General features: G+C 32.9%; 2 protein-coding genes across 2 annotated transcripts; one reads left to right on the top strand and one right to left on the bottom strand.

Annotated features, from left to right (window-relative positions):
* The first annotated feature begins 6473 nt into the window (after window positions 1-6473).
* Window positions 6474-10081, top strand: LOC140880308 (probable polygalacturonase). Its single transcript, XM_073284637.1, has 5 exons — window positions 6474-7292; window positions 7484-7604; window positions 8316-8490; window positions 9062-9132; window positions 9234-10081. Exons 1-5 carry the CDS (start codon window positions 6837-6839, stop codon window positions 9860-9862), a joined length of 1452 nt encoding a protein of 483 aa, XP_073140738.1. The 5' UTR covers window positions 6474-6836; the 3' UTR covers window positions 9863-10081.
* A 32-nt stretch (window positions 10082-10113) lies between these two features.
* LOC140880309 (photosystem I reaction center subunit N, chloroplastic-like) lies at window positions 10114-13199 on the bottom strand. Its single transcript, XM_073284638.1, has 3 exons — window positions 10675-13199; window positions 10432-10557; window positions 10114-10347 (listed from the first exon to the last, which is right to left on the bottom strand). Exons 1-3 carry the CDS (start codon window positions 10948-10950, stop codon window positions 10258-10260), a joined length of 492 nt encoding a protein of 163 aa, XP_073140739.1. The 5' UTR covers window positions 10951-13199; the 3' UTR covers window positions 10114-10257.
* Between the last annotated feature and the right edge of the window lie 542 nt (window positions 13200-13741).

Genomic DNA, 13741 nt, shown 5'->3' with positions numbered 1-13741 from the left:
GTTCGATTTATGATGTTTTGTGATATTTTTCTTACTCACGACCTGGAAAAAACATGTAATTGTAGTTAAAAACACTTAGTTTTAGTATAGTATAGATGCTGACGTAAATCGAAATATAAAAGATGTTAGGATCTGAGAGAAACTCTCGTTCTCGACTTTATGATGATAAAAACTGTCTGAGATAATAAACTAGAGTCTTACTTTGACTAAAAGACCAAAAGATGCCAAAACATTAAACAAACGAATCTTAAATAAATGAAAGACGGATATATAAAACAAATTTAAAGATATTGATAAAACCATCTGATAGTCTTTAAGATAAAGATAAATATTTTAATTTATGTATGTATCGTATCCATTGGTGTCGTATGCCATTGATTGGACTGGTTTTAGAAAATCAGGTTGGGAGGGGTTTTATTTCATTTTCATTGAGATAGTAAATAGCCTATTTAACTAAGTGGATAGAGTATTGTTTTCATATTGTGGTAGTCATTGGTTCAAATTCAATTGTAGATAGGACTTAGAAAAGGAATTCTTTTTTCCCAAAATATTAATAATATTCATTTATTTTCTATTTTTAATTATCGTGACACGTAAAATATTATAAACTATTAAAGTTTGGTTTAATTCAACTTACTTTAAGGTAATCAGCCTAACATGAGATTTAATGATTCATGATTTATCATGTCAGCACTATAATATTAATTATGCATATGTGTTGAGATGTAAATCATTGGATGCATGATTTGAGTACTACCTTAAATGTAGGATCTCATTAACCAAAAAATTTCCACATGAAAAATCATACGTGACTCGTTATGTGCAATTAAATCAGGAAATATGGTAAGAGTATGATCAAACTAACCAAAAGGAAAAAGAAAAAAGAAATGTGTATAATAGAAAGAAGTATAATATGGGAAGGTGGATTTAGGTTTGGTTCAATAAAATAGATTTTCTCAAGCTAGCGTTTTTCAATTTTCAAAATTAAACTCGAAAGCTAGACAAATTAACCAAAAGGAAAGCAGGTGTTTATTTTTATTGTTTACTTTAATTACAATAGTTTCTTGTTTTTGAAACTGAAAAGTATATGCACCAGAAAGAACTGGATCAGAACTCGACATTTTAAATATATATACTTGTAAAATACATGGGTATTTTTTTTCTAATCTAGTGGAAAACTGTCCTAAATCAGGCTGATCAATAAAAATGTTTATAAAATAAATATTAAATTCTATATCATCAATTAATATCTAAAATTTTGACATTTTTTATTCTCGAAATTTTTTTAAGGAATTTTGAACGATCAATATATTAAATTTGTGACAATTTTTTTTTTAAAAAAATGGTTATTCTAACACAAATTAAATATATTTTATTCAGTTTAATATAAAAATTGGTTAGGCCAATCTAACATAATATTATTATTTATTGCCTCCAAAAACAAATAAATAAATAAAATCAACGCATGGTCATCTTTCGGCTTAAAAGTTAATATCCGAGCGAGGACCATAAATATTTGCTTTATAACTAATTTTTGGACGGAGAATTCAGTACCAGAACACCAGGAAAGCATATTATTTTTCATTATATATATATATACATAAATATATATATATTCATATATCAAATGATAATAATAATATTCTAAAAAATTTTAAATAATCAGTAGTTTTATACTCGTTCGAAAAGGGACAAATGTAGTATTTTTTTCTCATATGAATACAAGAGTGTGTGTGTTTTTAACATATTTTCATGTGATAAATCTTATTCATTACCAAAGTCTCAAGTTTTAGACGAGGTTTTCGAGCTATGAAAAAAATTAGTAGAGAGTTGGAGGAAAAATTAAAACGTGGAAAATGAATCGTAAAATTGCTTTGTAGAAAAGCAAGAATTTTGAAAAATAGAAAGCTGTAAAGTGAAGATAGGATGGCTGTTTTAATTAGGAATAATGGTGCCGGGATTCTTGAATAAAGCTTCCACACTTTTGTTTGTTCGGTCAAATTCCTAGAGCTCCTATATATAACTTCCTCATTTTCGGCTATTTTGCCTCCCACCAAAATCTTGTTACTGATTTGTAATGATAAAAAATCTTTGTTACTAAATGTAGAATTTATCCAAAGTTATTGTCATTATTATTAGTGGAAGACGCCCACGCGCTGAGGGTGATAATATGCACACGAAATTTTAAAATATCATTCTTTATTTTAAAGTTAATCAAATGATACCAAAACATTCAAGCCAAATTGTGTTCAATTTAGAAGGAAAGTTTTCTTCTATTTAAAAGAGCATACCCCCACAATATTTTAGCAGGGAATATGCTCCACACAAGGATCGAACCCGCAACGCTGGGAAATTTCTTCCTACGTCACCTTAGGCCTTACTAACTTGTTTATGCCCCTGTGGAAATGGTTTTCGGTTCCGAAGGGGGCAGTCACTCATCTATGAAAAATCGATGAAAGGCTTGCGGTTAGATCTCAAGGAAGCTTAAGGAGGAAAAATAAAATGCTTTGACTTACCAATTATGAATAATAAAGAAAGGCGAGATCCATTTCTATTTTGGAGCCTTCTCAAAGTGTAGTTCTCGTTCTCTCTGCTCTGATTGAAAGGGTCTTTTTGTTGACGGTGTTTTCACACAGGATATGGAAGTTATTCGGCAACACATTGTTCAGTATTTTACTTCTTTTGGCGTAGAAGTCCTACTTAGCTAAGATTCGCGGTTGCTGGATACGGGATCCTCGTAGTAGGCTGGACCAACATCGGAAATATCGACAAATTCTTTCGAAGTCCAAAGAAATTAAATTCCAAAAAAAGCAGGGGTCGACTGTTCCAATTTAAATTTTATCTCCAGGAAAGTTTTCTTCTATGTACAACATGGAGTGGCTTGAGAGAGTTTTCTCAGTAGGATAGTGAAAAAGGATATGGTAATTTTAGAATATGATATTTTTATGTTATTCAAGTTAGTTTCTAATTTCTATGATATTCTCGTCAAGATAGAAGATTATGACGTGTGCAGATGTTATTTTTCGTTGCACATTTTGTAAGCTCTAAAAATCATGTTAATGAGATAAATCACATTGGATAAACGTAGAGCCGTCAATTTGGGTTAGACCCGTCGGATTGGTCCGGCCCGCCATATAATTTAAGTGGATTGGGTTGAAAAAATTTCAACCATAAAAAGGTGAGCCTAGATGGGCCAACCCGCCAAGGCCCGTGACCCGCGCGGGTTGGCCCGCGGGCCTCGAGAGGTAATAATTTATTTTTATTTTTATTGTGATATATGTATTTTTTAATACAAGTTGTGAATTTTTTTTGTATTAATTACTTTATATAAAATTTACACACATAAAATCAATAATTAAAATTATTATTAATATATTTCTATTAATATTTATTTATGAAATGATATTTATAACTAATTATATTATTTTAAAGTTAATTTTATTTGTACGCGAGCCAACCCGCGGGCCGGCCCGCCTAACCCGCAACCCACCTTGGGTTGGGTTGGGTTGAGGATTTTTAGCTCCCACGATGGTGGATCGGCCCGCCATCAACCCGCCAAAATGTGGGTTTTTGGTGGGTTGGCCCGCCTCGCAATAGGTTGACCCATTTGACAGCTCTAGATAAACGTCATGTGAAAGTTGTTATTATTATTATTGTACCTTTTATTGTTGTTGCATCTATCCTATTACTAACTAATTGTATCAATCTTATGGAAATCTTTGTATAATAATATATTATAGAATAATATATATATATATGAGATATAATTAATATATACATATATAGGGACGATTTGATTTTTAAATACACCAATAGGATCTTAAAAAATAAACTAGGTCGACCCAATTTTTTAAAAAATAATTTTAGAACCTTCAAACAACATATTTTTTGTCTGATAAACTATTTTATTTATAGTTTTGGAAATATGGTTTTAAAATGCTGTTTGGATGAGCATTTTATTCGTAGAGTGGATTTACAAATATGAAGTTGAAATATTTTTTATATCTGAATATTTGAAATACTTTATCTTAGTTAAAAAATATTTTCATAACTCGAAAATTTTGAGATCTATATATTTAAAAATTCAAATCAACAAAATTATCCCGTTTAAAGACAACAATAATGGCAATAAGTCTTCTTCGAAAAAAAATATGGTCGTGAATTTACTTGAAAGCCAAGTTATTGGATCATGATTGATGCACATAAGGTCCTATGGATGGCTCAGTTTGGGCCCAATAATCCTCAAAGTTTTGTTTACAAATTACAAGTCCTAGAATTGTGGTTGGGCCTGGGCCTGATAATTGGTTTAATTCACGTACGCAATCAAATTTTATTTTCATTTTCAATCTTAAGAATATCAAGATCAATCGACTTCTACATCATTGTAAATTTGTAGCGGCCCTTTTGCTCTTCCTCGTTAATAATTGCCCCATTTATTAAAAAAAAAAAAATTGAATTTGATGTTAAGAATATTATATTCAACTTTTGACTTGAGTTATATAATAATTAGAGCTATATTTCTTATGCAATTCGTATAATTCAATTTATTATTTCAATTATATATATTTTTTTATTTCATATCACACAAACCAAAGAAGTCATGTTAGCATTACTAGTTAATAAAAAATTAATTCAATTTATTATTTCAATTATATATATTCTTTATTTCATATCACACAAACTAAATAAGTCATGTTAGCATTATTAGTTAATAAAAAATCTAACATAAGGCGAGCATCAAGAAATAAGATTGTTTATGATACAATATAGTATATCTCATGTACAATACGTGAGACAGATTGATCTTGTTCACACTTAAAATAAAAAATAATATTTTTAATATAAAAATATTATTTTAATATATCAAATGGATTTGAAGATCGATCTAATAAAGTTAACTTGTAAAAGATACGTGGTTTTAATAAAATAAAATACAAGTTATGATAATAATAGCTATTAATCGCATGTGGGGCCAAATTCATGGTTATCGTAATTATCGTTGAATCTCTTTCAAAATTAAAATGCTGTCTACATGTTAAAATATTTTGTGACTAATTAAAAAAATGAATTTCAGTTTTTGTGTAATTTACAATAATACTGTAGGATCAATAATTTTTTTTTTTACAAAATAATTTATCTTCAATTTAATATTTCAAAATCCGAGTTCAAAATTTTGTACTTAATTAGTACTTTCTCAAAATCCCTAGTATAACAAATGATACCATTAATAAATGTATATATATATATAATCTGAATAAGATGCATATTATTCTTTCGTAGCACGTTTCTACGAGACAGGTTCATAGAATCTAAAGCAATATTTTTAATATAAAAAACATATTTTTTCCATTAGTCGGGTTGAGAAGTAAACCGATTTCACAAAATTAGCTTGTGAGACAATTTCATTCGAGTTTTCGTTTTTTTTTATTTTGTTGTTAATTACACTCTAACTTTAATCTTTACACTACAAATTGACTAATATGACTAATTCATTACTTTATCTCTAAAAATAAAGCTGTCAAACGGGCCAATCCATAGCAGGACGGGCCGGCCCACCAAAAACTCACCTTTTGGCGGGTCGATGGTGGACCGACCCACCATCCTGGCGGGCCGAAAATCCTCAACCCAACCCAACCCAAGGTGGGTTGCGGGTTAGGCGGGCCGGCCCGCGGGTTGGCTCACGATAAATAAAAATAAATAAATAAAATTATAATTAATTATAATATCATTTCATAAATAAATATTAATAGAAATATATTAATAAAAATTTAAATTATTGATTTCATGGGTGTAAATTTTATATACAGTAATTAATACAAAAAAAAATTCATAACTTTTATTAAAAAATATATATCATAATAAAATAAAAATAAATTATTAATTTTCCAAGTCCGCGGGCCTTGGTGGGTTGGCCCATCTAGACCCATCTTTTGTTGGGTTGAAGAAATGTCAACTCAACCCACTTAAATTGTGTGGCGGGCCGGGTCGGTCCGACGGGTTTAACCCAAATTGACGGCTCTATCTAAAAATAAGTTTAATGAAAATTCATATCTCCATTAAATGTAGAAAAAAACTAACTAAAATCATCAATATTACTCTCATAATCAACTAGTTATATGCATTCTCACATCAAAAGAAAATGACTATCAAATACATAAAAGTACAGGTGAAGTGAATATAAATTATCCTCTAACCAACTATTACTAACACTTGCAGATTGATTTTATTTTATTTTAAAATTTTATGCGTCAAAATAATTTGATCTTATAAATACCAAAAATTTAAAAACAACATAAATTTGCAAATAAATAAATCACACAACATATGAATTTTCTTTGTGCAAAAAGGTGGACAGGGGAGTCGGCCACAGAGGATCTTTTCTCCCACACGGGACAATTAGGATAATGCCGTTCTTCAACTTTCTCAAGGCCAAAGAACTTTCCATTTCCACATTCATACATATCATATCATATAACCAAAAAGACAAAACGATTTCAATTTCTATTTATTTATTCCTCCAAATCTTCCGAGTTTACACGTAATTTCACCAAAAAAATGTTGGGTTCCCACAAAAACTCAACAAGAATCTCTCTCTGATTCATCTCCTTCCACCATTTTCCAGAATCCCTCATGCACTTCTTGCTCTCAATCTGTCTGTTATGCATGAATATTAAACACGATCATAAAATAAATCAAACTTTTTTCTCCTTTTCAGAAAATTCTTTTTTTTGGGCAGCCGACCAATAAAATCAATACCCAGATTCGATTCACTCGCTGTATATGATTACACGGAGCGGAAACATAGGCCGAAAAGATCGCGAAATCGGTCTCCGATCATGCTCCTATTCAAACGCGTGTTCCAAGAGTGTGAGAAGCCCATATTCAACACCGCCACCCGGAAACCTTCTCTCGTATTCGTATTGCTCGTCATATTCACCACCGCTGCGATTCTAAGCCTCCAAGTGGCCAGAAATCCCATCGTGAAACAACCCGACACCGGTTCGGATCGGAAGGGGCATCCGGGACCCGGCAGTTGTTCTGGGTTCTTCTCTCCGGCGGCGCTGCCGCGGAGGACGGTGGTGAAATCGATATCGGAGTTTGGTGGCGTGGGGGATGGGAGGACCTCCAACACGGCGGCGTTCAGGCGGGCGGTGGAGTACTTGGAGATGTCCAAGGGGCGGGGCGGGGCCCAGCTGAACGTCCCGAGGGGGCGCTGGGTCACCGGAAGTTTCAATCTCACCAGTAATTTCACTCTGTTTCTTGAAGATGGAGCTGTTATTTTGGGATCTCAGGTATATTGTGTGATTGAACAAATTATATATGTTCAACGAGTTTACGATTTTACTCGAGAAAAACTATAGCTGGTTGTAACAGTTTTAACTTTAAGTATCATGTTTGAATCGTCTTGCGAATAAAAATTAATTATTGTATCCCAACGATTTTGTTGATTAGTGAAATTTGATAGGATGTAATTTGGTAATAGGATACAGAAGAATGGCCTATCATAGAGCCTTTGCCTTCATATGGAAGAGGAAGAGAGAGGCCTGGTGGGAGACATATTAGCCTCATTCATGGAAATGCTCTGTCTAATGTTGTGATTACAGGTACTATTCATTTGTTCATTTAAAAAAAAATTATAGAGAGATATTTTGAAATGATGACTATAATTAAAAGTATTTGAATGAATGATTACCCATTATATATATTTTTTGAAAGGTTTTTTTCCCTATTATATATTCAGTTAATGATTAAACCAGGTGACACTTAAGTATTCAATTCAAAGTCGTAAAGATGCAACTAAAAAAAAATGCAATTGGAAAATAAAGTTTACGTTTTTACTGGATAAATAAAGGAGTGAGTAATATCGATTTCATAAAAATGAATATATAATTTTTTTTTAAAAAAAAAAATCAGGTGGACGGTGCAATTATTATCGCATGCGCCTCATGATTTCTTGGATTTGTAAGTAATGATCTGTGAAGTTGACTTTGTTTTGTGTTACTTCTGGATGCATCTTTGTTTTGTTTATGATTTTATCAGTTGACCACATTAATTGATCCAGTGGTTGACTGGTTGCTAATTGTACATTACCACAGCATAATATATTATAATTCAAAGACATTTGAATACGATTATTATAAATATTATTTTTTGTTTGTGTAATGAAAAAGCTAGCTACAAACACAGCCAACCATGATAATTTAAACCATCCAGGAGCATTTTTCTAAAAAAAAAAAATGAAGTCCCTTTGCATACAAATGCACTAGATCATAGGGAAAAGATCGACGAATGATCGTGTTCGGTTTCATTTGCAGGGAGCAATGGAAGCATAGATGGTCAAGGGAAGATGTGGTGGGATATGTGGTGGAACAAGACTCTTGATCACACAAGAGGCCATCTTCTTGAACTCATTAACTCAACCAATGTCCTCATTTCCAATTTAACATTCCTCAATTCTCCATTTTGGACCATTCACCCTGTGTATTGCAGGTTCAGTTTACTGTCTCTGACACAAGAATTTGTTGATTTCTTGCCCTTTTTTTTTATCAGAAATATTCTTGATTTCTTGATGTGACATGATATGGTACAGATAAGTATGATGAAATTTTGAACTTAGAATAATGAAACTTGAAAGGTATATGTGAGTCATATTCCTTTGTCAGTACTCAGGCATGTTTAATATTTTAAGGCAAAAACAAAAAAGACAAATGCTAAAGCAACTAATGTCACCATATTAAACAATAGCAACACAGCTGTGTCCTTAGTGTTGTATTATTTGCCCAACCAAGGTAGAAGAAAAGATAGAAGGAATCAACTCTCAGTGTAGAAATCTTGAGAATCTGTCTTTCTTGAAGTGCTTCAATACAAAAGAAAACCTATTTTAAATATTTCCTAAGTGATAAAGAATTTCTTCGACAGGAAATTTAAAAAGTGTAAATGGTTTAATGAATTTGGTTGGATAAAAGAAATAAAACATGTTTTTCTTATACTTCCCCCACAGAACAAAAATGGATGAAATGGTATGCCTAATCTTTCATCATCTTGGTGTGCTTCTTTGCAGCAATGTGGTGATCAGAAACATGACAATATTGGCTCCTCTTAATGCCCCGAATACCGATGGTATTGATCCAGGTACTTCAAACCTTAAAATTTAAGATTCCTTGATCAAAAGTCAAAACAAAATCCAACAACACATAAACAGGAAAATATATCTTAGATTGAGTTATTGACAGATTCAAGCACGAATGTTTGTATCGAAGATTGTTACATTGAAAGCGGCGATGACCTTGTAGCAGTAAAGAGTGGCTGGGACCAATATGGTATAAACATGGCAAAACCAAGTGTAAACATAACCATAAGACGAATTTCAGGCACGACTCCAACATGCTCAGGTGTTGGCATCGGTAGTGAAATTTCCGGAGGAATTAGCGACGTTTTAGTGGAAGATATGATTGTTAGAGATTCAGCAGCAGGGGTGAGGATCAAAACTGATAAGGGGAGAGGAGGATACATCAGGAATATCACTATTAGAAACATAAAAATGGAGAGGGTTAAGGTACCCATACGGTTTAGCAGAGGTGCCAATGACCATCCCGACGAAAAATGGGACCGCGAGGCATTGCCTGAAGTGAGAGGGATCACTATAAGTGATGTGGTTAGTTTGGACTCAAGAAAAGCTCCCAAACTCGATGGTATCCAAGGGACGTTGTTCACTGATATTTGCATGAAAAATGTCAGCATACTCGGATTGCTACCATCAATGAAATGGAGCTGTGAATTTGTTTCGGGTTTTAGTGAAGGGGTCACCCCGATGCCATGTTTGGAGCTGCTGAAAAACGGCTCCTCGCCTCGGTGTTCATAGTGTTGAGTGTTTTATTTTACCAATTTTGATTTGTAGTATCAATTTTACAAGTAAGTGGTATATGATTATGACCATAGAGAGGGTAAAATACGGAGTTCTTGACGGCCGCTGGAGGAAAAATAGATTTGCAGTAGAGTGGGGATCTTATACATTTGTACAGACGATATAGTTATTTGATTCTATGCATTATTCAAAATGGGATTTACACATTATAAATTCCAACTTCTGTACAGAAACATGGTTCCGGACGTTTACACTCCATCAACTCATTCACAAAAGAAACACAAAATCACATGAAATTCCAGCAGGAATGATCAAGAATCAAGAATGATATTTCTTCAACAGAAAAAGTGGATACATTATGTAGAAAAAGGTACGAGGAACTTCACACTTGATCACCATTTCCAGAACACATTTGATCCGCACTTGTATTTATCTTTCCCTTCACATTCCAACTCTAAATCATCGGATAAATATGGCACTTTCTGCATTAAAGAAACCAAATAATCAGCAAAAGCCCCGACCTTTATTCACCGCAGGACTAGATAATCATGCATGAAAGATCAAACCTTTTGCTTTGCAAGATCCTGGCAGCCAGTGAAGTTCTCAGGGAACTTGCATGTTCCGAATTGGACCGTGTAGGCTCGCGCAAAGTTAGCCCCACTGGTAGCCAGCCTCCTCTTGTCATTCAACTCCTAAATCCATCAAGAAGTTTTTCAGTGCACTATCTATGCGTTAGCAGTGTCTTAAATCCCATTTCTTGATAAGTTTTACACGTGAATGTTGTTGTTTTCAATCATCTTTCGACTAACCTTGTTGGCCTTGCTCTTCTCCAAATACTCCTCGATTACTTCTGCATTGGCTGAGGAGGTGGAGATAGCGGCGGCGAAAAAGGCGGCGCCTATGCCAAGAATGGCCGCTCTTCTACCAGAGTCGTTAGACTCCGGTACTCTTGCATGTTGGGCTCTGATCACAGGCAATTTTAGAGCCGGGGTTGCGAAGGAGGGCGATGAGGTGGGCTTGGAGTTCATCTCAGCGCCTGAGATGGCATAGTTGCATGCCAAAATAGTAGCGTTCATTGTTGCCATTTCTGCAAAAAATTAAGCACGATTTGTTTGGAGCAGTCTTTAGTTTGTTTTCTATTATGGGATGGAAGGGAGATCTTGGCGTGTGGGCAGTGTTGGATGGTGGAAGGTAGGATAAGGTGAGAGTCGGTGAGACCTTGGAATTTGGATACAACCATTGACAAATTATGCTCGTTTTGTGCAATAATTTTGTGGTGAGATTGAATCTTGGACCCTTTTTTTTTTTTTTATTTTGTTTTTTTTATGTGGGAATCCGTAGTCGCTATCTTTAGGTGCGCTATGGGTAAACCCTTGGACCAACGCAATAGCCTGCAAACTACGCTAGTCAGGTAAACCACACTGGGCAAACCCTGTGTGACAAGCTAGCCCAAGAAACTGTTGGCAGGGGAATCGAACTCCTGACCTCTTGCCAACAGTTCACCTGCTTCACCAACTTGAATACTTCGTTGGGGCTTTGGGACCCTTTTCTTGATCGAGACGGAAAACGGTCATTTTGATTCTATATGTTTTTTCTAATTGTAATTTTGAATTGGAAGCAAATTTCATTGCGTCAAATGAATGATAAAGTTACATTGATAACAAAAAGAGGGTGAGAGAATAATTCTTCCCCCACTATTAGACAGTCCTTGCTAGCATATAAGGTGATGTTTTTTGTAAAGGTTTACATTTTGATAAAATGTACGTAAAAATTTTTGTTAGACGGTTCACGATTTAATTTTGTGGAACATACTTTTTATTTGAGTTATTTATGAAAAAATATTATTTTAATAGAAATATGAGTAGAGTAATAACTAATAACTTAGCTATTATCACTAAACTAGTATTTCACCTGTGCGATGCACAGATTATAACTTGTGTATAACATAAATAAATTGGATCAAATGAAAATATTGACAATAAATTAAAATATAAAAAAATTTAATTTTACAATAAGTAATAAGAATAATGTTAAAAAAATACTTTTTAAAACGGCAAAGATTCTTTAAACAAAAATATGTCGTGCGATGCACGTGATATTATTTTATACAATTAATGATAAAAATAGTAAGAATGAACATTTGAACGAATAATCGAAATATGAATTATATCATATAATTTATAAAACAAACAAATTATTTTATGAATTTTGAAAAAATTTCTTAAATAAAACGTTTGTTGTTGAATTTTTTTTTGTGACGTGGAACCCGCAGCCGCTACCTTTAGGTGCGTTCTGGATAAATCCCCGTACTAACGCAATAGCCTGCAAACTATGCTAGTCAGGTAAACGATGAGATAGATATTGAAAAGATTCTGAGTTAAGTCGATTATTCGACAGATCCTTGATTGAGGAAAGAAACCACTCAGAAAGAATTCTTATCGGTTAATTAAAATACCCGAAAATAGAAACAAATTCGTAGAAATAATTTGATAAAAGATGAAGAGATGAGATACGAAGATTATAATTGAATGATTGAAGTAAGAATAACTTCAGATAATCATTCAGTCTATCAGACTTGATATTTGGATTGATTACGATTTCGAGGACGAAATCATTTCTTAGAGGGGAGGAATTAAGGCCCAAAAATATTAAATTATTAATTATGGGATTTGAGAATTTAATTCCATATTATGGGCTAATATTGATTTGAGAATTTATGGAAATTATAGATTTAATTTCCGAGCCGAAAATATTTAATTTGAGAATTTACGGATTTTGAGAATTAAATTACGAGAATTCTTAACTTAAAAGAATAAATATTCAATTTGAATATTTATGGAATTTAAGATTAAATTCCATGTTTCGAGAATTAAAGAAGATGAATTTTGAAGATACAACCCGATCAGGGACTGATTTGCAAATATCGAAATTTGAAGGACTAAAGTGCAAAAGGTTAGGATTATTTAATTAATCAAATTTATTTAATTTTAATCAGAGTCTATTTAATTTGAGAATATTTATAGTTTTTATTTAAATTCTAATATTCTTAAATTATTTAGGATTGAAATTGAATTAAAAAAAGGCCGATGATTGAATTGCAATTAATGAAGACTTGAGGGACTAAATTGCAATTATGCAATACATATTTGATTTTTAATCAGATTATCAGCATGTACACATGCATAATTTTAAGGAATTAAGAATTGAGAACATGAGCCGAGCTTCTCCTCATTTTCTTTTGAATTCGATTTGTTCGAAACCCCGTAATTTTTGATCCGCTCGTCCGATTTTAATTCCGAAAGATGTTTTGAAATCCTTGCAATGAAGGCTTCAATATTGTGTAAGTATTATGATGTTTGAGTTAGGTTTCAAAATCAGTATTTGGCATAATCAGTACGTTTGAGTTTATGATTATGTTCTTCAACGTATATGCGATTCTATATCGAAACCGGATTGATGAGTTCATATTAAATGTATTCCATCATGATTCCAGCATGTTTTTGACTTGTTAGCAAAATATTATAGCTTTTGATATGAGGAGTATGAATGATATGAAGTAATTAGAAGTTGATAAGAAGTTAATAATGAATTCGATACCGAGTCGGTTTCTGATTTTCAATCACTATGCCGCCGGTTGATGTTTTGACATCGTTTTGATAGCCTATAACTGAGTTGAGATAGTTGTTTAGATGTTATGAATGTTATGGCATTTTTATTTCTCGATTTCAGTTGAGTTTCGAATACTAACGATTCACGACTCCGAGTTGTACCGAATAAGAATAAGTTGAAGTTTGAAATGATGTTGATTGAGTTTATATTGATGATTTTGACTCGATTCTGAAATGATTGTATAGAATGAAGTTTGATATGCATGTT

Source organism: Henckelia pumila, chromosome 2, assembly GCF_033568475.1.
Source record: "Henckelia pumila isolate YLH828 chromosome 2, ASM3356847v2, whole genome shotgun sequence".
NCBI classification, from domain to species: domain Eukaryota; kingdom Viridiplantae; phylum Streptophyta; class Magnoliopsida; order Lamiales; family Gesneriaceae; genus Henckelia; species Henckelia pumila.
This window is presented reverse-complemented; position numbering and strand designations above follow the sequence as displayed.

Coding starts and splice junctions, on each gene's coding strand:
- LOC140880308 (XM_073284637.1), top strand. CDS start 6,837: ATGCTCCTATTCAAACGCGTGTTCCAAGAGTGTGAGAAGCCCATATTC. Junction 7,293..7,483: donor CTGTTATTTTGGGATCTCAG/GTATATTGTGTG, acceptor ATTTGGTAATAG/GATACAGAAGAATGGCCTAT. Junction 7,605..8,315: donor GTCTAATGTTGTGATTACAG/GTACTATTCATT, acceptor TTTCATTTGCAG/GGAGCAATGGAAGCATAGAT.
- LOC140880309 (XM_073284638.1), bottom strand. CDS start 10,950: ATGGCAACAATGAACGCTACTATTTTGGCATGCAACTATGCCATCTCA. Junction 10,558..10,674: donor AGAAGAGCAAGGCCAACAAG/GTTAGTCGAAAG, acceptor TGATGGATTTAG/GAGTTGAATGACAAGAGGAG. Junction 10,348..10,431: donor AGGATCTTGCAAAGCAAAAG/GTTTGATCTTTC, acceptor TCTTTAATGCAG/AAAGTGCCATATTTATCCGA.